Here is a 27,584-nt window from a genome sequence, read left to right as displayed (position 1 = left end):
CTATCTAGGGTTTAGTTTATATACAAGTGTGAAAAGTGTTATTTGACATTACCAATTGTAAAATCCTTTCATCTGTTAAATCCCCCATAAAAAAAGAGAAAAATGCATTGTTATTTAGTGTAGGTCTAAAAATCATCTTGCAAGCTAGAAAATAGCATAAGAAATTCAAATAACTGCAAAATTTTCTATCCCTCGGGGGCATCCGCTTAAAAAGGAACTATCTGATTTTAGTCGTATCATATTTGATTTGTCATTAACTCTTATCTCACAAAGATTTCCATGGAATGATTTTAAAAAAAGGTAATTCTTGATATATATGTAAAAAAAAAAAAAAGTTAAATGGGTTATGCATCAACTTTGTTGATGATTGACTCATCGGTTACATAATTAAATTCATCCGTCAGCGTTCCTATAGATGACAATATCTCTCCAAGAAAAGTCATTTCTTGCATGAAAGATAGACGCCTGATATTATAGCCACCCCAGCCACGGCAACACCAACAGATGTAAAGATTCTTATAGCAGAGATAGCTGGTTTGGGAGATGGAATTGTCATGAGATCCTTCATCTGAAACAATTTATAGGTAAACTGAGGTTAAAATCTAAACGAATAATAAAAGAATAATTCTATGATTTTGGAAAGAAAAACTTTGCAAAACAAGGAAAAATTGGGTTCCTTTTAGAATTGGTAAAATGGGAGCCAAAATTTAAAAATACTGTATAATATTTTGGAGCAGTTAATATATATATATATATATATATATATATATATATATATATATATATATATATCAGGTATATCCGATTTAAAGCGCACAGAGGATAAGCTCTGGCATTTATCGCAATTAGTATACAATAAAAATAACTTAACCAACCACAACAGGTTGCTTCCAATGCTTCTTTATTCCCTGTAGATGTCCCTTTCCAACAACAGCAACAACCGAGCTATTTTCACTTGCCACTTTTAATAATGTGGAGGACATGTACCTGGATAGACGCAGTACAAGTCAAATCATGTATAATTTATGAACTCAATATAAGCACATAATTGTATAAAAACTCTTGACAAAGCAAAGGCTAATTGAACGTGCATAATCTTCGGTGCTACTCTGAAGAATTTACCAAACCATTAACAATGTCTCTGCATGGTCTAATTTTAAGTAGATATGGGAGAAGAGACTGTCGGATAGTAGACATTACAAGGACGCTCGAGTTATCAAAAGCAAGAAAGGCATACCAAAGATTTTTTTTATATTAATAATAGCATCCAAAACACCATTAGAAAGCAGAGGATGCTATTTCAGACAATTATGGTCAATTTTTCTTTTGTTCCAATATCATAGAAGCACTTTAAAGCACTAAGAAATAGAGAAGAAAAGTATGCACTAATTTCTTCATGGATACACGTACAGTCCACAATCATAGACACCGAAAATACTTTTTTTGGAAAATGGTTTGTCCCTTCTGATAGGGACTATAATATAGTGCAGATTGCATTTGTAAAGAAGCTATTTAATTTAAACCCCCAGTATGCCCTGGCATCAAGTAGCCCCCTTAAATTTCTTCAAATCATAAAAGATTACAATTTTTTTTTTTAGATTTCTGAAGCATTGTATCCCCAAAACATTAAAAATTTTCTCATCTATCACCACCACTGTCTGGTGGACTAGTCAAGAAACATAGCTAGACAATATCAACCCCACCCCCACCCCCACCCCAAAAATATCTCTACAGAACAATCAATTCAAAGGCTTTTCCATATCCTATGATTCCTATGCTCTGAAACAAAAAGACACTCAAGGTCTTAGTCCAAGCTTCCATGCTAGAATATCCAGATGATGTCAATGTGAGAACCACATCCGGGATACCCTCCAAGGACCCAGCTGCTAAATGGTAATACAACTGGGGTGACAAATGTTCACCAAAGCATTCTTTAAAGAAAGAGAAAGCAGGCCACATGTAACAAGCAATAAATGAAACAGTAATTGAACTAAGTGCACTAGGACTTACTGATCTCGTTCATGCACGAGTGTCTCCATTAAAGTTGGAAACTCCTTACTCATTTCTTGAATTACAAGAGTTAGCATGTCACTGTCATCCATGTCCTTCAGCTGAAGAAAGCAAATCAAAGTCAGGACCTAGACGACAACTTAGCACAATCACAATCAATTCATACTTATAATTAGTGCATGAGGATTATGAAGTTTACCATCTTATTAAGATCGTCTGAGCTGGGTAAAAAAACTGCTTGGAAAAGTAGAGAGTATAACAATTTTGTTTTATGCCAAAGTGGCATCTTACTCCATGTTCTCCTTAATGTAATCTGTCTCAATCAAAGTCAAAACCCATTAATTAGTAAGCATGAAAGTTCCATGGCATACCCACCCATCATGAATCAAGTTGAAAGCACACATAATAAAATAATAAATATTGAAACTAAAAATTACATGAATTAAACTGTAACATTTCAACATTTCTCCCATGCTTATAAAAATAATTAAAAGTAATTTGTAAGCATTGAACATTGTCCAGTCAGTATTTTAAGAGATTGAGAATTTCAACAAGAAAATGTATTTCTTGCATAGGATAGAAGAGTTAGAGGGCAAGCCTTAAAATGCTGCCTTGTTACACAGTGACCATGGGTTCTAGTCATTGTGACAGACTCTAACCCTCCCCATACCGCATATAGGGGAAACCCTACTTCCGAAGATGAAGTGTATTCTAATTTACAAAATATGCTACAAAGGAGATAAGGAACTTCTTATAACACAGAAAACCACCCCACTCCCCCGACCCAAAAAATTGATGTAGTATCCTTGTCCAGTCACTAAATGTACTATCAACCTTTCTAGTGATTATGCAACATGAATTTAACCTCAAGAGTATACCAAGAGTCCAAACCATTCTAACATATAATACATTACAGTACACTCGCATTACCAGCTTTTTAGCTTCTAGAGAAAAGTGTTAAAAAAACAATTTTTTCAGCACAATGTGTACATGGAGGAGTCATATTCTGGGAACAATGCATTCAAATAAACTGACTCTATAATTTATTGAAAAAGTTTAAATCAAATGAGGACTAGAATTCTTCCCATCATTCAAAAACTCATCCAACCTGTACAGGGCGATCACCAAGTATCACTCTGCCACCATACTTGATGGCTTCTTCATACGCCACACGAAACTCAGAGCCAGGAAAGACCTCAAGCTTACTAGCAATCTGTCAGTATAAGGAGAGAAAAGCATGGTATATGAGAAATATCAAATACAGCATTCTAGAGTAAGAAGGAGTCAAAGAATAATATTTGAAAATCTAACAGGAATGATACATATGATAGTCAAACATAGAAACCTGCCTTGGCAAGGAACCAGCCATAAAGTACTTCAAACATGTTATGTTTTTTCTTCAACATTGCAACCATTTCTCCCACAGTAGGTACCTACAAGAAGCAAAAGAAAATTTAAAAGTATATAAACAAACAGATAACTGAATGAGAACCAAAATTATGAATGATGGAATAAAGGAAATTTGATGCTAAATTTGAATCATGCATATAGGTCATTAAACACCAATAATTGTAATTATCATTTTACAGCTTCAGGAGATGACTGTTTCACCTTTGTGAAAAAGGCAAAATAAACTGTTCATAAGTTGAAACTAAAAGGTTTAAATCTTCAAGGTAAATAAGCCAACTTTTTTTTTTCAACTGACAATGTTCCTCCTTTAGTGAAACACCAGTAAGCCATACAAATATTTAGCGATCTGACACTTCATCTTTCAAACCCTCACTCATCTAAGATGGAACTGAAGGATGCTGAAATTATCTAACAGTAAAATATTTTCCCAGATTTTGCATACTTATGCTCATAAACTACAAATTGAAACAAGACAGCACAAAAGGGTAGAAAGCTACAAAGAAAGCGATATAAAATTTACCAAAAAGAACCAGGTTAAAGAGTAGAATAGAAACCTTGAGATTTTGAAGGGAAAGCACTGCCACACGACTCGAGCACAATTCTAGGAAGACAACCTGCGGCAAACAAAGGCCCATTGGGTTTCATCATCAAAATTTTACCAGGTGAAGAAGGGGCAGCATGCAATAAAAAGCAAGCTGCGAATGATCTATCCATCAAAGAAGTTCAAAGGGGAAAAAAACACCTGCGGTTTCAGAAAATTCACTATAGCTTGAACTTCTCTGCTGGATTCCTGCAACAAAATTCAGCATAAATATGAAGCTCTAAATATGAATTCACCAACTAATTTATTACAACAAGACTCAACATGATGAAGAGAAGACAAGATCATTCATCCTTTACAAAATGACATAATAAAAATTTCCAATTGACGCGAATAGAGCAGAAACCCTAAATTTTTGTTCTGGTTCAAGACGGTGACAATGTATAATGCAACCAAACCTACAACCTTCTTCCAAATGACAGCAACAAATACCTCGGAGACATGAGCGGTGCCAACCAAGTAGACATCGCAAACACCGCCCTCGGCTGTGGACTCGCACGACAGAACCACTACGTTTTTCCAGAGCTCCTCCGGGAGCATCGCCGGACGGCGATCAAAATCCGCCGGCGCTTCAGGACCGGACGAAGCGGCGTCGGCATCGGAAGTCACGTCGATTCGAACCATACTCTCGGACAAGCTCTCCATTTTCAGATCCGCGATGTGGACAAAGTCTTCGCCCGTGACGGCGGGCGTGCCGGATTCCGCCGGTTGCGCGTCCATCGCCGGCCGGAGAAGAGGGTGAGTTCGGCGGCGGATGGTGGCAGTTTTGGTTGAGAATTGGGCGAAAAAAAGGGTTTGGGAACGATAGATTGGGGTTCCGAGTAAAGGCTTGAAGCGATGAATGAACGGTGTGACTCGGGCGAGTTGGGTGTGAGTGACCAGGTGAGTCATAAGCTATAGAAACTTGAATTTGGGTTCTCCGTGAAAGTGAAAATAGTGCATTCGTGTGGACCCTTTTCTCCCTCTCGTTATTCCAAGAGTGTTCGAGGAGCTAGCTAATAACGTGTTCCATTCAGGAATTACAGAGCTTTTTTTTTTTTTTTTTTTTTTTTTCTATTTGAAATATTCTTTTTGAAAAACAAAAAAGTGTTTGTTCTTGTACTTTAAAATATATTATATTTTAAATTGGATTCTTATAAAATTATTCTTTGAGTTATTATATTTTAAAAATTATTAACTATAATTTTTACTTTTTAGTTACTCCTAAATGACAATGTAATTAATGATATTTTTATATTGTGTATCTTTCTTTCTTTTTAATAAAGTCACATGAGTAAAGGTATAAAATTGATTATTTTAAAAACATAAGCATTAAAATAAAATAAATTACCAGGGTTAAAATTAAAATATGATATATTTTAAAAATTAAAAATATACTTAAACTTCTTTCTCTTTACCTAAACCGAATCTTTTGGTCACTTTTCTCTATCAATTGCGTATTACTAAAAAGTGGTAATGGAGTTAAGGTACTTCTGTTGCAAATTAATCACAAATAATTATACTCACAGAAATCACACATGAAAATGTTTAACAAAAAATTGTAAAAATAAGCTTTATATATATATATATATATATATATATATATATATAATTTTTTTTACTATTAAAAACACATTAAAATTTTGAAAAAGAGAGTCTTTTATTATTATTTTTTAATTCCTAACCCAGTACTTTAGGAACATTAGTTAATATTCTGTCTTTTTTTATTAATTAAACTATTAGATTATAATTATTCATCATTATTATTGTTGTTGAATTCGGCAAAAATTGAACAATTATAATATAATCAAATAATTTTTATTTTTATATATTTCACATACACTTTAAATACAATTGCATTGTATATTTTTTTGTAGTTTTTAAAATTAACATGAATACTCGTGAATATCATAATAATTAGATAAAATTTAATATTTATGGTACTTACAATAACTTATACTCGTTTTGGAAACATCAACTCTTTTTTCAAGATTTGTTTAGAGAATTGCAATGTTGTACAAAACAAGTCTCATACAAATTAGATGACTGTCTTGAAAACATGCACGGAACATTCAATTTGCTAGAAAAATATTATCACATTACATTCACCAAGAATTCTAATAGACATCGGTTTAGGATTTTGTAAGAGAAAGAAAGATGAATGTATATTCTCTTTTATCTTAATTTTCATTTTAATTTTATGTGTTATATTATAATCCTGTGGTGTTTTATAATTTTTAAAAATTAATCATATTCCTATATATCCATGTCACGTCTTATTTATGTCCCGTGATCTATGAAAAATGAAATTCACCTAATTTATGCTTGTTTTGTTATGATTGACATGAATTTTCAAGGGAACCTATTGGAATGTTCTAACAGGTTGAAGGAATGGGATAATTTCTAAAGCAGCATGTCTTCCTTAATCTCCCTACTCTATTTCACCACCTTTGGCAGTGAAGGACTTGACATGATACGTCGAACATATAGTTTCCTAAGCTTCAAATATTAAATTCTTTGTTTCTAATAACAGAAATTCAATTCCTACAGTGCTCGCCCGATTGGTGTTGCCCATAGCTCAAAATTGCCCTGTCCATATAATTTTGCTGGTAAGGGTGATATAGACCCAACTTAGATAACGAATATACAACAAATCTCAAGCAAAAATATCACCCTGGAAGTCGTAATACATTGATGTTGGCTATTATAATAAAAGTATATAATAGTAGAAGGGCCTCGTCCCAATCATATGTTGCATTACTTGGTAGCTCTACCACAAGGTTTATTATCACTAGTCACTAGACACCAAACAGTTTTAGTCAACTCGAGGATTCTTCGTTGAATTCACCGAGTCCACGAGGGAAATGAGGCGAATTAATATTAGACAAGGACTGAAGGAGAGAGATTAGGAAGTATAAGGAACTATGATAATGTCGTATGGGCTTCATATTATATTTTTGTGTTTTACCACTGGTTACCGTGCTCCTGTCGGAGTTTTTTATATGCATTAAGGGTGTTTTCTAACTATGATTAAAGATTGATTATGTCAAAACATAGAAATTGTTAAATTTAACTACCTTTCTAAATAAACCCTTTTTCGTACATTACAATTAAGATTTGCCTCGTATATGTTTGGTATTATGTGCGATGTTCTTAAACACTTGAACACGAGTAAGTTTAATGTTGATATTATACAAAAAAGTTTGTTTATCTATCATCCAGATCAATGTATCAAAAATCCATCCATTCCAAATCCTGTGTAAGGAATTGATCGACTGAAAAAAGTCGCGTCGGTTGCATGTCATAAGGTCAAATCCCAACACATCTAGTTGGAACGTGATAAATGCAAACTCTCTCTACAAAGATTGGTAATACTTCTTCACTTTGCATCCCGTCACGTTCTACATTGTCCTTACAAAGATAAAACGAAAGAGTGTTTACCCTCAACCAGGTTGATCAGAAACAACTCTCAAACCCTTCATAACTAATCATGAAAAGGGACCTTCTGCATGTAAATTTGATAAACGGAAATCCCATTAGTCTCTTCGATATGGAGAACCCAAACAAAAACAGAAAAAGGTTTGTTGAATGTAGAAAATTGCACGTTACGTGTTCGGTAATTAATTATTATTTTTTTCCCAATAATTTAGATCCGGAAAACTACAAAAATTCATAGACATTAGAGGATTACGTACTGCAGTCAATAGACAATCAGCTAGAGGACCACCACAAATGCTGGCATATATTTTTATGAATGCTATGAAATTTATATCCACAAATATAAATGTATCCTTAGATCCTTGCAAGTCTTTTGTTTTTGTTTCTTGTGCTACTATTTTGCATACTATCCCTCTATTTGAAAATACTCCTGTTCAAGTTATTAACGCTTTCAACAAACTAACTTCGAGCCACCAAACCAAAAGAAAAAGTTAGAAATAGCCGATATTAACTACATTATGTCCACATGTGCCCCTGCTGCATCTTCGTCAAGACCATCCACATCAACATTCTCGTCGTTACCCTCGTACTGCACATACAGTTAAGGTGCTGTTACAAATATTTGCTACGAGTGTCTAATTTTAAGGCTGTAAAAAAAGCAAACCATGAGAACCAACCTGCGAATAATTGCTGCGAGGAATCAAAGCCAGGGGAAGCATAAGTGGAGCTACCTTCACCTTATTTGCCACTCCATTCTCATTTTCCGTATTTGCAGTTTCATTGATATTAGTTCTGTCGTCAAGTTCAATCTCAACTTCCTCATCAACCACATGAGCTGCCATGCTGGTTGATGGAACTTCAATCCTAGATTCCTTCAACTGCACATTCATGGTAAGAATGGAAAAGGTCATTTGCCATGACAATAGTCAACTTTCAAAAATCGTTTTCAAGACTTACATGATATACATCTGTTTGATGTATGAATGGAACAAAAAAAAGTTACTACCAAAGGACAAAACTGCCAAGAATGCAACACACTAAAACAAAGGTTGTTAGAAAAATTCCTTACTCCTCTCTTGTGCTTGCCTACAAGATCTAGTGGTCTAGCAACTTCAGTTCCACTGTGTGGGCCCTCATTACCCTTGCTATTCAATTGATCAGATATATTCCAGCGAGAACGCTTCCTAGTTCTTGCTGTCTCAACCAAATGCCCATCTTTTGATTTATCTGCATGCACATTACAAAGATGTCAGCATGAATAACAAAAATGCAATGACAACAACAACCACCATGCCTTATCTCAATAGGTGAGGTTGTGATAAACAGTTTGAATATATATATATATATATATATATATATATATATATATATATATATATATATATATATATATATATAAATGAAACATTTGCAGAGCGAAACACAACAATAAAGAAGTCAGAAGAAATGAAGCAAATCTGCAAATGTCCTTATTTCTGAATGAAAACATGATATGCAAGCAAGCTAACAATCAAAATAGTATCCAAATTAAATTATCACAGCTTTTTATTTCAAAGGACAATCAAAATCAATGATAAAATTCGAGGATATGATTTTGGCAATCAGTTACAGTATCATCAAGCAGTCTGCCATACCTGTAGTGCAAAGCCAGCAAAATTTTAATATTGAATACTACGATGAAATAAACTGAGCTACAGCATGCTATATACATGTATATCTTCATGTTCTTATTGAATATTAATAGGGAATAAGCATACTAGGATTGGGTGAAACTTTTACCACATAATAACATTCTCAAATGCATGTGGTCGATTCTACATTATTCTACATAATATCAAAAAGGCCACACATACTTGTGGGGTTATTGATTGTAACTTGTAAGAACATATCCATCCCCACACAGAGATGAAATAAGTTTTCAGTTTTGAGCCTCCTCCTGTTTTGTTTACCGAAGGCTACCATATTTCTAAAATTCAGAAATAGTTAAACAAAACCAACATTACTATATTTTTTAATAATTACCTTGTTGTAACTCTTCCAAAGCATCTCGTTCTACATGCAGCCTTTTTCTGTGGGAAGATGTATCATTGTGTTCCACATTATGTTTGACAATTGGAGGAAGACCAGTATTTTCACCATTGCTTACAATATCAATGCTTAAATCTTCTTCATTGGCACCAACTCTAGAAATGTCTGAGACAAGCTGATCTCCGAACCTTTGAAGTCGGACTTGTGACCTATACATGAAGTGATGCAACAATATAGAATGTGATAGGCCAAAAAGAAACAATATAGAATGTGTTAGGCCAAATAGCCCGAGGCCATTGAAGGTTATGTTAGGAAAAATAAATGTCAGACTTAATGGACAATATTAGATATATGTATTAGAAATGTGTTGGGCAGTTGTGTATTTATACAGCTAGGTTTTATGATGTGGGTAGTTATTCTAGGGTAGTCTTAAGGAGTTTGTTAATGTATATGAATTAAGACAGAATATAGCTTGTTGTTTGTAGTATGCAGAAGGAGGAGTCTCCTTGTTAGGGGGAAATCTTGTGAAAGTATTGCATTCATATAATCCGACTCATACCAGATTATTTTAGTTTTTTTCAATAAATTGAGTGTGTTAAACACATCAAACGACACTAAAGCATACTACAAGTCTGCAAAGCAAAGTAAATTGGGATAAAAATGTAACTTGCCTCTTCAAGTCATCTTGTAACAGTGAGATATGATTGTGCACTCTAACAAATTTCCTTATCCTTGAAGTGATTCTGAATTTTCCAGAGAGAACAAAGAAAAAGTGCCAGGAAAGAGAACATCATTATCAAAAAATGCCAAAATAATGGAGAGGAGTAACACAAATTATCAAAATATGCACAGTGAAAAATTCCAGTACCTTTTACACTCCTCATCCTCTCTGCATAATTGAGCCTCAAGTTCCTGAATTCTAGAATTAAGACTATCCGCCTCTTGAACACTCTCATCAAGGTAGACCTTCAAAAATATGCATTTTTACACATCACAAGTCAAAAAGCATGACTTGAACTTAATTGAAACTCAACAGGATAATTAGCATTAACTCAAGAATCAAAGGATTTTATTTTCCCATTTAATTTAGCTAAGTGGATTGGAAGGTGAATTTCATTAGAATTCGAAGAGACAACATATGAAATAAGCTATTTCATACGGCCTTCATAATTGGACATTCCTGATGAAGATAATTGGACATCCATGTTTCATACTTCACCAAACATGGTATGTAATAAAAATACATAAATTTGCTCCCCCTATCCAAAAAGAGAGCAAAATACGGATATCTGGAAAGTCTAAACAAAAGTTAAGAAAAAAATTTCTAAGACTTCGTCTGAGTTTCATCTGCAGACAAGTACCAACTTGTTTGCACAATCAAAAAGTTTTCTGAGGCACACTTTGTAGCTTGGCTGAAGCAAAATGCTTCAATGGATTAAAGTACTATGTTCCTTTAATGATTTTTATCATTTTACGGTAAAATGTAATTGGCAATCTATTGGAACCGTAGCTTTGGTGAGCTACTGCTACAGACGCCACCTTTGACCATTAACATAGTATTTTATACCAGTAATAGCTTTTTTTTTAAGCATATTTTTTATCTACTTCAATATATTAAATTTGGATTTGATTAAACTTAATCATGTTGCATGATTCATGTAGTCAACCTCACCTAATAGGATGAGGCTTGGTTGTTATTGTTATTTCTTCATATTAAATTCGAGTCTTCATTCTTAAATTAAAGCATTTTTAGAAGCTATTGTTTTCCTTATTATGTTATGCCATGTAATATTTCCTGCACTAAATATTTAGTTTTTTTCAGTTCTACTTTAATTTGAATTTAATTTATTTTTTAATTTTAGCAATCATATCACTTAAATTTAATCTTGTTTCATAAAATATTATATTCACTGTTAATAATAAAAAAAATTCTCTTTTTAAAATTAAAAAATAATTATGCAATATATATTTAATTTTTTATTTTAAAAATTATATTAATTTAATAATACTCATGCAATCAACAAGAAAATTACTAGTTTTAAGGGGGGAAAAATCACCTTCACTTATCAATAGAAATAATAGTAGAGCTAATATAAAGATCAAATTTCAATGGTATATAAATAATAGCTTTTTTTGGCAGCAACCTATAAAGTTTCATTTCTAAGAAATGTGATTATTTTTCATTAAAAAGTATTTCCAAACACCAACTAATATTTCATATCAAAATTTGTCTAAAATCATATTTTACATAAATCATATAATTATGAAAAATAGCAGCTTAACAGCTTCTACGATACTCCCTTAATGACTTAATTAATGCCTATCACTATTTACTACATAGATACAACCAAAAGCCTAATGAACATTGCTTCCATTAAAAAGAAAAACTATCCAGGTAATTACAGCCCACACATATTTACACTACAGGAGTCAGGACGAAAATCGAAGTTAATGCTTAAAACACACTAAACGGAGCAAGAGAGGATATATCAGAAAAGCACCCTAGGATCATTAAGAAATGGTTTTTATTGGCACCAAGCAATAGCAAGCTGAGATGGCTTGTGACTGTGAAGTACAAAACTCCACATATTAAAGACAAAAACTTAGTCATTTCCTTAAAAAGACAGGAAGCATCATTAGGCAACAAATTTAAGGAATAAGTTTCAATAAAACAACTTCAGACAAATGCTTTGGAAGTCCACACACTTACGAACCTAGGTGTTACACATTAGGTAACCAATGTTTCTAAGTTAACAAAGACAAAACACATGGATGATGTGAGAAAATGCAAACTATAAGAGATAAAACTAACCGCTAGCTGGAATTTTCGATTCTCAAGAGTGTTGATATCTGAATACACTTTTTTCAGCTGCACACAGTTCCAAGAATAAAAACAAACATGTTATTTTACAGAACAAACAAGGGAATATTTCACATATATTTGCAGCAGAATGATTAAACAGAATTTCCAAACCTGCTCCTCAAGTGTATTTCTAGAACCAGAGGAAAGCAATTTTCCTTCTTGAACTCGATCTCGAATTCTATCTGAGACTCTCAAATTTTCAGAAATATCACTTTGGCCAGTAATGCCCTGTTTTCTCCTACGTCTTCTGTCACTGAAACAGAAATTACTGATATTTATGTTAAACATGAATAAGGATCTGAAACAAAGTGAAATAATACTTGAACAAAAGAGTTTTGGCCCAAGAGAGGCACATTCCAGTCATTAAGTGCCTGGAAAGTGAGAATGGAATTTCAAGATAAGAAATTTCCTCACCATATTCTTGGTATCAAATGTCAAACTTGGCTAACCTTGTAACTCTAATCATAAGAAACACTTTTAAGTAACAAGGCTGTTATGCCCACAACATGTGACTACTATAAAGGATAATTTCGAAGATTAATACCAAAAGCCAACAAAAAATGGAAACTTCAAATACATATCTCATAATTACACATAGTAGAAAATTTCATGGCACACGAAGTACACTGTTGCTTTTGATATGCATAGCATGTTTCAGTGATCTATAGTAGAAGAGTTAAGAGGCCTGAATTAGAGAGGTCCAATTCTTTTAATGTTGCAACTGAAAAGGCAATTAGGTGAAAAGGAGAGGTAGGTGAGCAAGTTAGTTTCAGAAGTTAGAAGAATGAAGAGAGGATCATTCTAGAGGGGGCTATGAATTCTGTATCTTGCATTCTTTCTCTCAAGGAAAATCCATTCCAAGAAAATTATGAATTTCACAGTTTTATCTCCCAAATATACCATATTTTAATACACATTTACATTTGACAAGAACAAAAGTAGTAGACAATAAGTGCCAACAAAAACTAAAGGATGTAAACAAAATTATCAATAACGATTAATGTTGATATACCTTTTTTTCTCCAAAGACCTTGAAGGACTGTAGTCTGCAATTTTAAATTCATAGAACATCAGGAAAGAGGAAATGGACAAATCATTAAGTAAAACAGCATGTGGATCACTCTCTCTATACATGATCTTTGCATGAAGAAATAAAACCACAATAACACGTGTACAATTGCATAATCCCATTTATGCACAGGTAAACAGGTGCATGACTTCAATGCACATTTTTAATAGCTTACAGAAGATTGAAGACATAACAGAAAAATAAGTCATGTCTCTGACAGTCCCTTGCTTAAATGTCAATGAAAATCTATAAAATGGTTATATCAAAACATTCGAGGTTTTGGAAACACCACTCTCAATATACTTAAGTGACAAAAGCCGGACTTCCATGGTACAAATAATTAAGAAGTAATACTAAAATAATGTGAGCAAGAAGGTATCTAAAGATGTTGTGTCTGACCACGAATGGTCTGGTGTCCTCTTGCATCTCGAGCTGGTGAGTACCTTCGACGTGATAAATGCCTCCTGTCAAGTTTGTCCCTCAAGTCATCACCTAAATAGTCTCTCCTCCCTGAAATGAAAAAAGAAGCTCCATTATTGCAGACTAATATCAAAAGCAGAAAAATTTTCAGAAGATACAAACAGAATGGATAAAATAATAATGAAACAAAGCTTACCATTAACAGGAATAACAAGAGAAACATAATATTGAATAGTAATAGTGCCTCCCATGTAAGAGCAAAAACGTGATAGAAACTAGCACCCTCATATTATGACAGATATAGTAAAACCCACATATGTAGCTTATGCTTTGAAGTGTAATCAAGGTAGCAATGGAATAAGAACATTTCACATCCCCAACTTGTTGAGAAGTAAGATTAAAATACAATCTCAAATGCAGAGATATATCCAAGATGCTTAAGAAATAAAAAGCCACCCATTAGCTATCAGATTTGATTTCTCCTGACATCATATTCACACTAATAATCCCATTTTGCCTTTGTCCATGTAGCCATATCATATCCAGAAGAATCAGCAAAAAGGAATAGCATAAGCTCCATAAACTCAAGCAGTGGAATTTTTATATGAAATGATTGGGAAACTTGCTGAACTTGCTTTAGTTGCTTCTGATCAGAATATGATGCTAGCAGACATATCCACATAAGCCTAATCATGATCCTCAGGAAATACTGTAGTTCCACAGATTCATGGAATGAAGGATAAAAAAACAGAGCCAATAAAATACAATTTCATGAACAACACCAGCATTGCCTTTAAGATAAACCAATCACCAGAATCCTTCTGAAGAGTCCATCATCTAAAATGAAATATCCATACTGCTGGAAATACAACAGTCTCAACAAGATAATGTGATCAGATCTCCTATCATTGAATAAATTAATCTCATATTAATCCCGCATGCCATTTGTTATTGCATATTTAAGCTTCTGTCTGCTTACACAGAATCAATGGACATATGGACCAGTCTATCAGTTAAGTATCCATGTCCCTCAGAGTCTTAAGAATATGGTATTCAGCTAAACAAATGGAATAACAGTGTCAATAAAACAAGCTTGGGACATAAATAAATAGTTTACAGGAATGCTGTGAAAGTGGAAACATGTCTCTAAATAATTTACAAATTTATTTCCTCACACTTTTCTATTTCAGAATAGTCTATAATCTATTTCAGTATGTCACAGATTTTTAGTTTTTCTTTTAAATATTTTAGCATTCATATATAGTATAAGTTATTTAATTTGTATATAAAATTCCTAAATAGCTGTCATCCCACTGTAGCATTTTTGGCGCTGGCCACTATGTGTGATAACTATGTTAGCACATTGCTGGAATAGATAGAGTCAATCAAATAGTGGCAAAAAGATTATTTATAAATAGATGAACTACTACAAACCATGCTAATATATCATGAAGAAAATAATGACCAGAGGAGGAAAATGATGATAAGGTGATGGATATGACAACATCAGAGGCAGTATTAAACATTCTCAAAATTTCTGTAATGCATAACCATCCACTCTTTATAGTTAAACCTTATATTTTCAAGGCAGACTCCAAGCAACAAAAATTGCAAAACAAAACCTTAAGTTTTAAAAAACTCTGATATTTAATGAGTAACTAATGGCAGAAAGACCAATTCATCCATCATTTCTTTCTTTTCCATGTAATTTCATAGGTCATAAAGTTCTACTCAAATAAAAGAGCTTGACACCTTCAAACATAAAGAGGCATCTTCCTTTACTCGTGAAAGTTTTTTACCATACCCAACCAGCCATGCACTTGTCTAAGGCACTGTTACTCAAAACCCCAAAGTAACCCATCACAGTAGCCTTGCTTCCAATGCATCAACCACCCATCAAACATCCCTCAACTAACATCAACACATAATAAAGTGTCTCACTCACCTGAATTCGCAATACATAGACTCAATTAAACAACCCCACCATACAGAAAACCTCACACATAAGCAATGCAAAATATAAAAATATACCACTGTATGAAGCAGGGAATCGTCGGAGCTCGGCACTCCCATGCGCAAAGGAGCAATTATGGCGCGTGCAGCGACCTCTCTGATACAGCACACATAACTTGGTCTTGAACTGCTTTCGTTCAACCATCTTCAACTATACCGTGTGCCAATGATTCTATAGAGAATAATCAATAATATCCTTCAATTCCTAAGGCGAAGAAGACGTAACCCTAAATCCAAAATTTCCCAACATTGTGCCAACAGTGTCGATGCTGAGACAATGCGACGAAAATAATAAGAGAAAATAATCGTAAAGAGCAAATAGAAGATAAGAAATTAAAAATAAATAAATTGCATTCGTTGTGAGCAATTTGGTGAGGAATGAAGGGTACCTTGAAGTTGAAGATTGAATAGAAAAGTGTGCGATGTAGGACTTCACAGTGTGAACTGAAGCAGTTTCGGAAGGTCGACCAGAAATGGTCCTTCAGCAACGACTTGACCCGACTCACCCCTTTTCTCAATCTCACTGTTCTCTTTCTTGTTTAGGGCTTGGGCAACGCTGGTCACAAATATGATAATTTCAACGAGCCTAGACTCTCGTTTTAATGTTAGAGATAGGAAAAGTAGGCATTTTTAAATTTTAACAATTTTTTTAATATTTTAGTCTTTAAACTTAAATATTATTAATAAATAATAATAATAATAATAATATATAGATATATGATCAATTACACAATAAAAATAATGTTATATAATATATATCTTTATTTTATTTTAATTCTTAAAATTATCATTTTTACACATTTGTCTCTAGATTTTAAAACATTTTAATTTTTAGATAACAATAAATTTATAAAAAATTACTCCTCCAATCTGCATTCATCAATTTCATCTCAAAAAATACTTTTACCACCTAATTAAACTATTTATTATGGACATACCTTAACATCAAAGCAACTCAAATAATAACATTCATCTTCATAACTTGTTTAAATAATAATCTTTATGTTATCATCTCACTTCTTCATATTGTCATGTCACTTCATACACCCATCAATTATGTTGTAAAAAAAAAAATTATATATTTTTATAACACTATCAAATAATTCTATTTCTTTTTTTCCACATTACTCAAACATTCACATTCACAAATATATACATAATTGCATTCCAATAAATTACATTTCTCTACAATATATCATCAAACAACTTCTTTGTTTCCACAACATTTTCAATTATGACATATCAAACAATTGTAGTCTAAAAATCACATTACTTTGCAACATTTGATCAAACACATTATGAGCATCAACCATCTTTTCACATTTACTATATATATCGATCAAACTAGTATCCTCAATTGCTAAGAGTGTATAAAAAATGGTAGTTTCCAGTGAGAGAGAAGGAAGAAGAATAATAAAGATGAACAGATGAAATGTTTTAAGAATCAAAAATTAAAAATATATAAAAATGATAATCTTAAAAACTAAAATAAAATGAAATATATATTATATCATACATGATGTAATTTTTGTCAAGTAATTCATGATACACATCACTTAAAATATTAACATTTAGAAAAGTTTAAGAATTAAAATGTCCAACAAAAATAAAAATCAGAAACTACTTTCACATTTTTAAATTTTCAAGTATTAAAATATCCAATATATATATACATTGTGATTGTATGTTTCAATATTTCCTACATATAAGATTTATTCAATAATTTAGTTTAATTAGTTTTTTGACTTGTTATAGAAATATTTAAGTTTTAGAAAATAATTTTATGTTTGTTTACAGTTATAAATTAAGAATAATAGGAATATTTAAGAAATTAAAATTAAAGAAAGCAATTTCAATATTCATTTTATTGAAAAAATGGGGATTTTTGGCTCCTCTTGTGTCATTTAAAATGATTTGTGATGCATAGGTCTGTCAATTACTTTTCCTGTAAGATCGTTTTATTAGTTTATTTTCATTATTATTTCACATTTCTATGTAAAGATTTATTTTACAGAAAAAATTATTAGCCAATCAACTTCGTTATGCACTTTTAATTTAATTTAATTTTTTTATCTTTTTCAACTCATTTTCAGTTTTATTATGTTTTATTTATAATTTAATTTACGGACACTTTCATTCTGCGCACAAATAAAGCATGTTTTATGATTTACAATACTAATTTTTTAAAACACGCATATGATTGTATGCAGAACTTTTGAGTTAAAGCTTAAAAAACATGCAAATAGTTTTTATATCGTTTAATGAACTGTTTGAGTGTTTGTATATTTATTGAAACTTTGTTTCGTTATAATTGAAAAATATCTCCTCTCATGCGTTAAGTGTAAATAAATTTGGTTATGACTAGTAAACAAACACATACTAAATCGTGCAGAAGAGATTGGAAAGACAAACTAAATGCGATCCATAACTAAAGATTTTTTGGACACACTTCGTGCTCTTCACTTATATCTATTTATATTTATTAATTTATTTATTTTCGCTTGAACCAGCCAAAACTTCATATTGAATTTGAAGTTCCAGACATTACGAAAATAAATAAAATAAAAGGTGCAACAACTGAGCATGCATTTGGATTGGCCATTACAAATTAAGGCAATGCTGAAATGTTACAACCTGATAGAGGACCAACCAAGTACAAGAAGAAGGGTTACGTAACTGTACAATCAAAGATTCAATAACCAATACAGTTAGGATGATCATTAACGATTGCCCACGATGGCATTTCATGTAACTACTATCAAAATACAAACATCTACTAAAATTTGCCACTTCGACAGAACGTATGAATGTGATCCACTCAAATGCACAATTTAGAATCAACACACACAAACCAAAAAAAAGGATAAAGAAAGAAATTTCTTCCCGAAAGCATTATACAAAGATACACAGCAGGTCTTTCATCTAACTAGGGGGAGCAACCGTTGGGTTGAAAATCTAACCTACTTCTTGAATATCTAGATTTTGGGAAAAAAACATGTATGGTACCGGTGGAATCCAAGTTGCAGACAGAAACAAACTAGTATGAATTTAGTAACATCCCATCTTTAATTGTCAGAATTTCATATGGATCCAAAGAATTGTTCCAGGGATGGAGCACTGAACACATTAGCAGCAGCTCGTTCGGTTTTAATAGGTGAGACATGAAGTTGATACTTGATAAATCTCTGCAACATAACGTGTCCATCATTAGATCATATACTAAGACAATCACATCAGAGCATGAACTTAACAATCGCTAATAAAGTTGAGATTATGGGGTAACATACAGCAAGCTGAGAGATAATTTCAGGATTTGAGTCGATATGCCAATCTGGTTCCAACTGCCGAACAAACGATGACCGTCCATTCTCTGTGCTGCAGAAGAGGACCTGCATATAGGTAGCCAAGGAAAAAGTTATCAAGCAGCACAAAAGTGATAAAAGTAGGTGACTAATCAATCCCAAAGTGTTCACTGTCAGAACAAAGATTAATACATTTTTTAATATAATCTAACCATCAAATACACATTCTTATGCTGCCTATCAATACGCATCCAGCACATATAACAATGTCCTCATAACAGCAAAAAGATTTGTAACTTTTGCAGCATATTCACATACCTTGTCCTTGACCAAACCACCTGAAGCGAATACCCCAGCATCTTCTAATGCTACAACAACTCTTTTCTGCAGAAATAATAATACGTAAAGCACAAACATATTAAATTTTAAAATGCATCTGATATAACAAGAGATCAACAATAGGGAAAAATTACAGGGAGGCCACATGCAATTTTAGTTTGCACCTAATATTAACAGCTCTAAGAAATGACAATCCTAATATGTTTCAATAATGCAAATTGTAACTTTAATTTGAGTTGAAACTTCATAATTATTTTCAATTTGAGTTTAATTAAATATTTGTTGTGATTTTAAAGCTTTTTTGTTTACTTACTTTCTTACAATTTGTGTCACAATAATGCAATTTATGTGTCTTCCCCTCCCTTCTAATATTATATAGATCTTGATTTGGACAACCTTGGCGCAGGAAGAACAAGCCAGTCAAAGAGAAGATACGGTAAAAGTATGTCAATGTTTCATATATCTAATGTGACATCAACAAGGGAAACCATACCAGTTCTACACGGTAAAACTTTTCACCTCAAGGAGCAACAGAATATCTTAGTTCATTATCACAGAACCTTTACCTATAAAGAAATCTTAGTTCATTTCTGCAGAAACTTTAGCTATAAAAAAAAAATATTTTGACCAACTAAGTTGGAGAAGGGTAAAATTAATCTGCCTAGAACGTGAAGTGTTGCTCATCAACTCCACAAAGGATATCAGATAAAAGTTAAGACATGATGGACAAATGATCTAGCCTAACAAATGAACCCACCTCACTTTCATCATCCAGAACTTGTTCCATGAGATATAAATCACAAAATTTTGTTATTTCCAACAACACTTCCAGCACAGAGGACCTCACAGTTGCTTGTTTCTGCCAAAAACAAAGCAAACAACATTGATAAATTTGTCCACATAAATGTCTTAAATAAAGATACAAAAATTGGACAATCTCACCACCTGAAGCTCCTCTGGACTACTTTCTTCAAGGATCACTCCAAGAAGACGACAAGTTACCTACATAAAATAATACAATATATAGGATAGAGTTTGGCAATAAAGACAGAAACCATTGACCGTACAATATGTATAAACTCACGCAAGAAATGTTTTGTCATATCACCATTTACCTCTGTTGGATAGAGACAGGTAGACAGCATGTCTTATTCATGCTTGCCAAGAAAAGTAGAATAATAATATTGTAAGGAATAGATAATATGTATATTTAACTGGTGCAAAAACTGAGTTCTTTTATTGATCTCACATAGGCTATTATATAGCCTAAAACAGAAACAGAATACATAAAAATAGCTTCACGTGTAACAATGTGACAACGTTCAAAAACAAACTGATCCTATAAATTAGGATTTATTAAACAAACTGACTGCAGTATGCAGTAAGTTTACTTCAGCAAGATCAAGCATCCCCATCTTCTTTCTGAGTTTCTGGAAAGCTTTAAGTTTTAAGGCTTTAGTCATTAAATCTGCAACTTGTTCTTGAGTTCCACAGTGCACCAACTCAATTTCTCCATCTTTCACAAGATCTCTTAAAAAATGAAAACGCACTCTAATATGCTTACTCCTTCCATACATTACTGAATTTTTTGAAAGTTTAATTGTTGAACTATTGTCACACATGATAACAATGTTGCTGTCTTGAGAATGACTTAGATTTCTCAAAACTCTTCTCATCCACATTGCTTGACAGGCACTGGCAGCAACAGCCACAAACTCTACCTCTGTACTTGAAAGAGTAACAATTGGTTGTTTCTATGGACATCCATAACACTACTCTTGAACTTAACAAGAACACATAACTAGACGTGCTTTTAGAGTCATCCTCATCTCCTGCATAATCAGAATCTATGAATGCAAGCAGATTTTCTTCCCCTCCTTTCCTTTAGAATATCTCATAACTAGTAGTTCCTTTTAAATACCGTAAGATTCTTTTAGCAGATTGCAAGTGCAACTTTGTTGGTTTGGACATGTACCTGCTAATTAAACTCATACTGTACACGATATTTGGTCATGTAGCTGTTAGATACATTAAACTACTTACAATTTGCTTGAAGTAAGTGTCATCCACCATTGCACCAACGTCTCTGTTAATCTTACTACCTGGAACAATCAGACTTTTCACAGGTTTGCTTTCAGACATTGAAACTTCGTCAGAACATCATTGGCATATTTCCGTTGACACACAAAAATTCCTCCTAGTTTTTGTAAGACCTCAATGCCGAGAAAGAATTTCATCTTCCCTAAGTCAGTCATATCAAAAGCCTATATCATAGACTTCTTGAATTTAATCATCATACCCATGTCATTGCTAGTATAAATCAGATTATCAACATAAATGCTGACAATTAATATTTTTTTTTAGTGTTCCTTTTAATGAATAGGGTCTGGTCACTTGGACATTTTTGAAAGCCATCATGTATGAAATGTGCTTCTATACGGCTGAACCAAGCTCTTGGTACTTGCCTTAGACCATACAAGGCTTTATGTAACTTGTAAACTTGGTGCTCTTTCCCTTTCTTGACATATCCCTTTGGTTGCTCTATGTACAAATCTTCACTCAACTCTCCATGCAAGAATGCAGATTTTACATCTAGCTGAAAGATGTCCCATCCTTTGCATGCTGTAAGTGCCACGATCATCCTCATTGTATTCATGCTTGCAACAAGGGCAAAGACTTCAGAAAAGTCAATTCCATGTTGCTGTGAATACCCCTTAGCTACCAATCTTTCTTTATACTTATCAACTTCTCCCAGCTCATTCAATTTCGTCTTGTAAATCCATTCGACTTCGATTGTTTTTGTTCCAGTTGGTAGGTCCAGTAGTTCCCAGGTTTGATTCTTTTCTATTGAATTTATTTCATTGTCCATAGTCTTTCTCCATTTCTCGTGTTTGACAGCTTCCTCAAATAGAATAGGATCATCACCTATAACATCTTGTACCAAGTAAGCCTCTGCCTCTGCTTCTTCTTCTTCACTCAATCCTTCACCACTGACAAAATCTCCCATCCAAGTTGGCTTCCTCCTTTCTCTCCCTTGAATCACGTGTTCTTGTGAACTTACTGCTTCACTTCTAACTCCACTACCTTCATTATTCTCACCATTACGATCGAGCTCCATATCTTCCTCAAACTCATTTTCATTATTCTCAGCACTGTGCTCCCTCTCACTGTCATCACTGTGGAGTTCATCATCACCCCACACCAGCTCAGTTTCTATTTGTTCTTTATAATTTGAACCCCAGTCCCAACTCTTCTCTTTTCAAACATGACATCTTTACTAACTACTGTTCTCTTTGTCTTAGGGTTAAATAGACGATAGCCCTTTGACTCATCACTAACACCTACCAGAATACAAGGAAAGCTTTTATCATCAAGTTTACCTCATTTTACCTCTGATATGTGCACATGAGCTAAGCATCCCCAAACTCGAAGGTGTTTGATTGAAGGCTTGATTCCACTCCAAGCTTCTTGTGGAGTGATGTTCTCCACGCCGTGTGTTGAACAGCGATTCAATAGATAAAACGTCCAGTTTACCGCTTCAGTCCAAAAGGATATGGGAATCCCTTTTGCAGAGAGCATACAACGTACCATGTCTATAACAGTTCTGTCTTTGCATTCTGCGACTCCGTTTTGATGTGAGGTATAGGTTATAGTAAGTTGCCTTTTTATACCATTTTCTTCACAAAACAATTTGAACGCGAGAGAGTTAAACTCTCCTCCTCTATCTGTTTGTAGGCATTTGATGAATGCTCCAACTTTCTTTTCCACCATTTTCTCGTAGGACTTGAAGTACTTCAAAGCTTCAGATTTTTCAGAGAGCAAATACAGCCAACTTTTACGCTATAATCATCAATGAAGCTTAAAAATACTTTTTTCCACTATTTGAGATAGGTTCTATTGGTCCGCAAATGTCTGCATGTATGAGTTCCAAGACCGTGCTAGCATGCCATTTGCTCGCCTTAGGAATTGGATTACAATGTTGTTTGCCAGTAAAGCAGTCGGCACATACGATACTTGAGGAGTCTAGTTCAGGTAGGCCGTGCACCATTTTGCTTGTTTGTAGGGTCTTCAAGCCTTTGTAGCTTAAGTGACCAAATCTTTGATGCCAAAGGTAAGTAAGATCAGAGAAGGTATGCAGGCATTCTTCAGTAGGAGTAGGGATGATGGAGCTTTCATTAAAAAGAATGAACATACGATTGGTGCTTATGTTTGTGTGAGCAATCAAACCTTTAGATGGATGATATATATTGCATTTCCCAGTCTGTATAAGGATGAAAAGACCCTTTTCCTGCAATTGTCCCATGCTTAACAAATTTTTTTTATGCTCAGGGACATAGTATACATCTTAAATAAGAAAAGTAGTGTCATTAAATACCAATCTGACACTACCTGTTCCAACAACATTCATGTGAGAGTTATTTTCACATTTGACAGAGTGCTTAGCTTCAAATACCATTTCTACAAATACACTTTTATCGCCACACACGATTGGAACACCCTGGGTCCAAAAACCATGCGGCATTCTAGTTGGCTCCCTTGTCTACAGTAGCCGTCAAGAGAAACTCTTCTGTTTCATCTAATTCTACATAATTTGCTTCTTTGTTCCACTGGGGACATTCATACTGGAAATGACCCAAATTGTGACACTTGAAGTACTCCACAGTTGCTTTGGGAAAGATTGTCTTCCTCTGCCACGTCCACGACCTCGGTATGATCCTCTTCCTCTTCCTCTGCCTCTACTAGTCTCCAACGTGAGTACTTGCTCATCATCTCGACTGACTCGTTTGAACTTTTGCTCATGGACCACCAAAGAGCTTTGAAGTTCATCAATGGACATTGCTTCTATGTCCTGTGACTCCTCAATCGAAACCACCACATAGGTGAATCGAGCTGTCAAGGTTCGAAGTATTTTTTCAACCACTCTGGAGTCAGGCATATTTTCTCCATTGCTTCTCATTTTATTGGCCACTGCCATTACTCTAGCAAAATACTGTGGTGATGGTTTCGGTGTCTATCATTTCAAGCACCTCAAACTCCCGTCGCAATGCATTAAGCATTAATTTCTTCACACGTGCATTTCTTCCAAATTTGCGTTTCAGGGAGTCCCAAACAATTTTGGACGTGCTCCTGTCCAAAATCTGTTCAAAAATTGATCTATCGATGACCCTAAATAGGTAATGCTTGACCTTGTGATCCTTAGTTCTGGATTTCTCCAATTGCTCCAACTGTTCATTAGTCGAAACAGTGCCTGCAAGAGGGTCCTCAACATTAGTCTTGACCAAGTTCCAGAGACCCTTGGCACGAAGTAGATTCTCCATCAATTCACTCCAATGGTCATAATGTTGACCTTCAAAGTAAGGGATTTTTGCAGAGTTTCTCGTTGTGCATTGTCGGAAATTTCTATCTTCATAGGTAAGTTGCAGCTTACGTATCAGGCCCAGTGGGAGCTCTGATACCAGTTTGTAAGGAATAGATAATATGTATATTTAACTGGTGCAAAAACTGAGTTCTTTTATTGATCTCACATACGCTATTATATAGCCTAAAACAAAAACAGAATACATAAAAACAGCTTCACGTATAACGACGTGACAACGTTCAAAAACAAACTGATCCTATAAACTAGGATTTATTAAACAAACCAGAAATAACTCCTAACAAGTAGTAAAGACCTCTTCAAATATCAGGAATATCATAAGTTGGAAATCAAATTTTCTTTTTTTGGTAACTGCAAGTGTCTGTTTGTTTTTCAGTTCACTTAACGCGACAGAACTTTGTAATTTATATCTATGGCTGTAAATAAATTTGCACAATTCACAAAGCACCTTAAACGGATGGAGTTACTTTTCAACTCCATAGAAATTAATTCTGATACGTTTCCTAACAGAGCCTAACTATGCTCAATAACATCATTTTCATTTCTTATATTTTTTCTCTTTCTAAATTTTTTGCAAAACGTTCAAGAATTTGCTTACATCACTCCCTATGTGTTACTTTTATAATCTATTAGACATTAATTAGTTGTTCACAGAACATGGACACACAAAAGGGCAAGTTTAAGTATACATTATTCAATAAACGTTATAATATTGGCCAGAGATGGCCCGAAAGGTAAATATTAACACAAGAAATTTTACTAACACAACCACCTATGTAATTTAGAGGCTTCATCCAATATTTATTTATTACATAATCCTGTAAAGAAAATCTTTAAGAGTATAACAGTAGAGTAAAACTCATGTGGCTTTTGATTACTTCACATTAAGAAATGTCTTATAAAAAAATGAAAACAGAATACCAACAAAGGTCCCTCATTTTTTGATAAATTAAGAAACACTACCAAACAGAATAGACATTACACAGCATACAAGTAAAAAGGGGGATAGAAATTCCTCTCTATCAATGACAAAGAAAAAAAAATTGGGAACCCCAAAATGCAACAAACTTCCGCAATTGGTCTGTATACTTAAAAGTAAGAGTAGGGTATGTTTGATTACCTTTCTTCCTTCACTCAACTTCTGCCTAACAATCTGGCCCAAGGTAGGCTGGAAAAGAGGAGGAAGAAGCAAGACAATAATTGTCAATCACGCATAATAAAGCAATCAAACTCAGCCCAAGGCAAGGACATTAACCTTCACTGGCTGAGAGAACTCGTCAACTAAATTTTGTGCCCTTGAACCAGCTGAGGATGAACAAACTCCAGAAGGAACTACAGAGGCATTTGAAAGTGTGCTAACTCCAGGACTACTAGAAGTAGCACCTTGCCGTTTCCGTTGCCTGTGTTGAGATCCACCAGGTGATCTCAACAACAGCCTCCAGACGAAAAAAATTGCAATGGCAAGACCGACAACTGCCCCAATAGAGTATGAAACCTGATACCAAGTCAAACACAATAAAGATGGTTATTGCTTCATATTACATTCGTCCAAAGAAAGATCAGCACCCATTTAATCAAATGGGATGGATATAAACTACAACAAAATTTCGGTTTCAAAAGGAATGCAGGATCATTGAAAGATGAAAATAGACACACAAAAACAGACCAAAACTCCCCACATTGCTATTGATTAAAAGTTTCAACACCCCACGGTGCAGTTTCACAGACAGCAGTGACAAGAGACCAGTTTTCAATGCAAGCTTGACATAATATTTCTTACCATTCCATTTAGACAACAGAACATGAGCATAAATATGAAAGCCCTTGACTGCACCAAAGAACAATCATCTCTTTGTTTTGGTGATCATAGTTCCTCTAGACTTTTCACCTTTTATTTTTATCACGAAAAAGAGTAAAAAAAAAAAAGACAAACCCCAAAACTTAAGATTGAAATAAATGGAATCTTAGTTAAGCATTATACTGTCCCCAATCAATTAAAATATGGAGAATAACCGAAACAATCGAAATTAAAACATTGCCGTAAAAACAACGGGGCAAAATAAATAAAAGAAAATAATCGAGTGTATGAGAGAAATAGAGATGAAGAGGAAGAAAGAATACGAAAAGATTGGAAATGGTGTGAGAAAGGCGTTTGATGAGGTGCAACAAGTGCTGTGTGGACATGTCGGCCATGGGAACAGACAAGATCTTCTTCTTCTTCTTCTGCTCAAAGACCTTCCTTCATCTTCGTCCCCATTCACAAATCCAACACACAAGTTCTTATGCTTAGCACCCAACGAGATGAGTTATTAACACAACAAATAAATAAATAAACTTTTTAGTTGGTTATTACATTCTACGTGTAAGAAAAGATTTTTATTGAAATTTAGGATGTACGAACATTTAATATATTGATAAATTAAATGTAAAAGTTTTTAATAAAAATTAGTATTTATTAAATTTTATTATATATTTTTAAATATATGTTAACAATACTTTTCTTAATTTACTTCTATATTGTGAGAATATTTATTTTTAAATCAAAATATTTTTAATTTTATCAACCTTAACTTAAATCGTAAAAATTGGGCTTAAGTATTTAAAATTAATAAAATTTTATTACAAAATAATTATTATATCAAAATTAAAAAAAAAATGTATAACAGAATATTATTTTTAAATATATTCATTCTAAATGTTTAAACTAATTCTTAATTATTAACATTAATTTTTGT

The 27,584-nt window shown here is 33.6% G+C and overlaps 3 protein-coding genes across 6 annotated transcripts; all 3 read right to left on the bottom strand.

The window, feature by feature from the left end:
* Positions 1-255: 255 nt before the first annotated feature.
* On the bottom strand, positions 256-4,994 carry LOC113858459 (traB domain-containing protein). The gene is made up of 9 exons (XM_027491124.1): positions 4,454-4,994; positions 4,163-4,210; positions 3,975-4,034; positions 3,360-3,443; positions 3,119-3,223; positions 2,210-2,323; positions 2,011-2,111; positions 876-987; positions 256-568 (listed from the first exon to the last, which is right to left on the bottom strand). Exons 1-9 carry the CDS (start codon positions 4,910-4,912, stop codon positions 440-442), a joined length of 1,212 nt encoding a protein of 403 aa, XP_027346925.1. The 5' UTR covers positions 4,913-4,994; the 3' UTR covers positions 256-439.
* Positions 4,995-7,660: 2,666 nt separating this feature from the next.
* On the bottom strand, positions 7,661-16,404 carry LOC113858008 (zinc finger CCCH domain-containing protein 13). Of its 4 annotated transcripts, none has more exons than XM_027490400.1 (13): positions 16,221-16,404; positions 15,850-16,100; positions 14,015-14,875; positions 13,798-13,908; positions 13,342-13,375; positions 12,441-12,582; positions 12,279-12,335; positions 10,335-10,432; positions 10,138-10,209; positions 9,461-9,675; positions 8,508-8,665; positions 8,116-8,316; positions 7,719-8,027 (listed from the first exon to the last, which is right to left on the bottom strand). In XM_027490400.1, exons 3-13 carry the CDS (start codon positions 14,067-14,069, stop codon positions 7,950-7,952), a joined length of 1,221 nt encoding a protein of 406 aa, XP_027346201.1. In that variant the 5' UTR covers positions 14,070-14,875; positions 15,850-16,100; positions 16,221-16,404; the 3' UTR covers positions 7,719-7,949. The 4 variants fall into 4 exon arrangements, with proteins under 4 accessions (XP_027346199.1, XP_027346201.1, XP_027346202.1 ...); XM_027490401.1 differs by having other exon boundaries at positions 7,739-8,027; positions 14,015-14,720; positions 16,221-16,344; XM_027490399.1 differs by having other exon boundaries at positions 7,746-8,027; positions 14,015-15,763; positions 16,221-16,368.
* A 2,107-nt stretch (positions 16,405-18,511) lies between these two features.
* On the bottom strand, positions 18,512-27,152 carry LOC113858655 (peroxisome biogenesis protein 22-like). Its single transcript, XM_027491379.1, has 8 exons — positions 26,971-27,152; positions 26,105-26,344; positions 25,970-26,017; positions 20,418-20,474; positions 20,230-20,331; positions 19,452-19,517; positions 19,119-19,220; positions 18,512-19,016 (listed from the first exon to the last, which is right to left on the bottom strand). The coding sequence occupies exons 1-8, from the start codon at positions 27,040-27,042 to the stop codon at positions 18,912-18,914; spliced, it is 792 nt and encodes a 263-aa protein (XP_027347180.1). The 5' UTR covers positions 27,043-27,152; the 3' UTR covers positions 18,512-18,911.
* Positions 27,153-27,584: the final 432 nt, after the last annotated feature.

The sequence above is a fragment of the Abrus precatorius genome, unplaced genomic scaffold, assembly GCF_003935025.1.
Source record: "Abrus precatorius isolate BTA unplaced genomic scaffold, Abrus_2018 Scaffold2, whole genome shotgun sequence".
In the NCBI taxonomy this organism is placed as follows: Eukaryota; Viridiplantae; Streptophyta; class Magnoliopsida; order Fabales; family Fabaceae; genus Abrus; species Abrus precatorius.
Note: the sequence above shows the minus strand (reverse complement) of the source record. Positions and strands in the feature narration are given on the sequence as shown.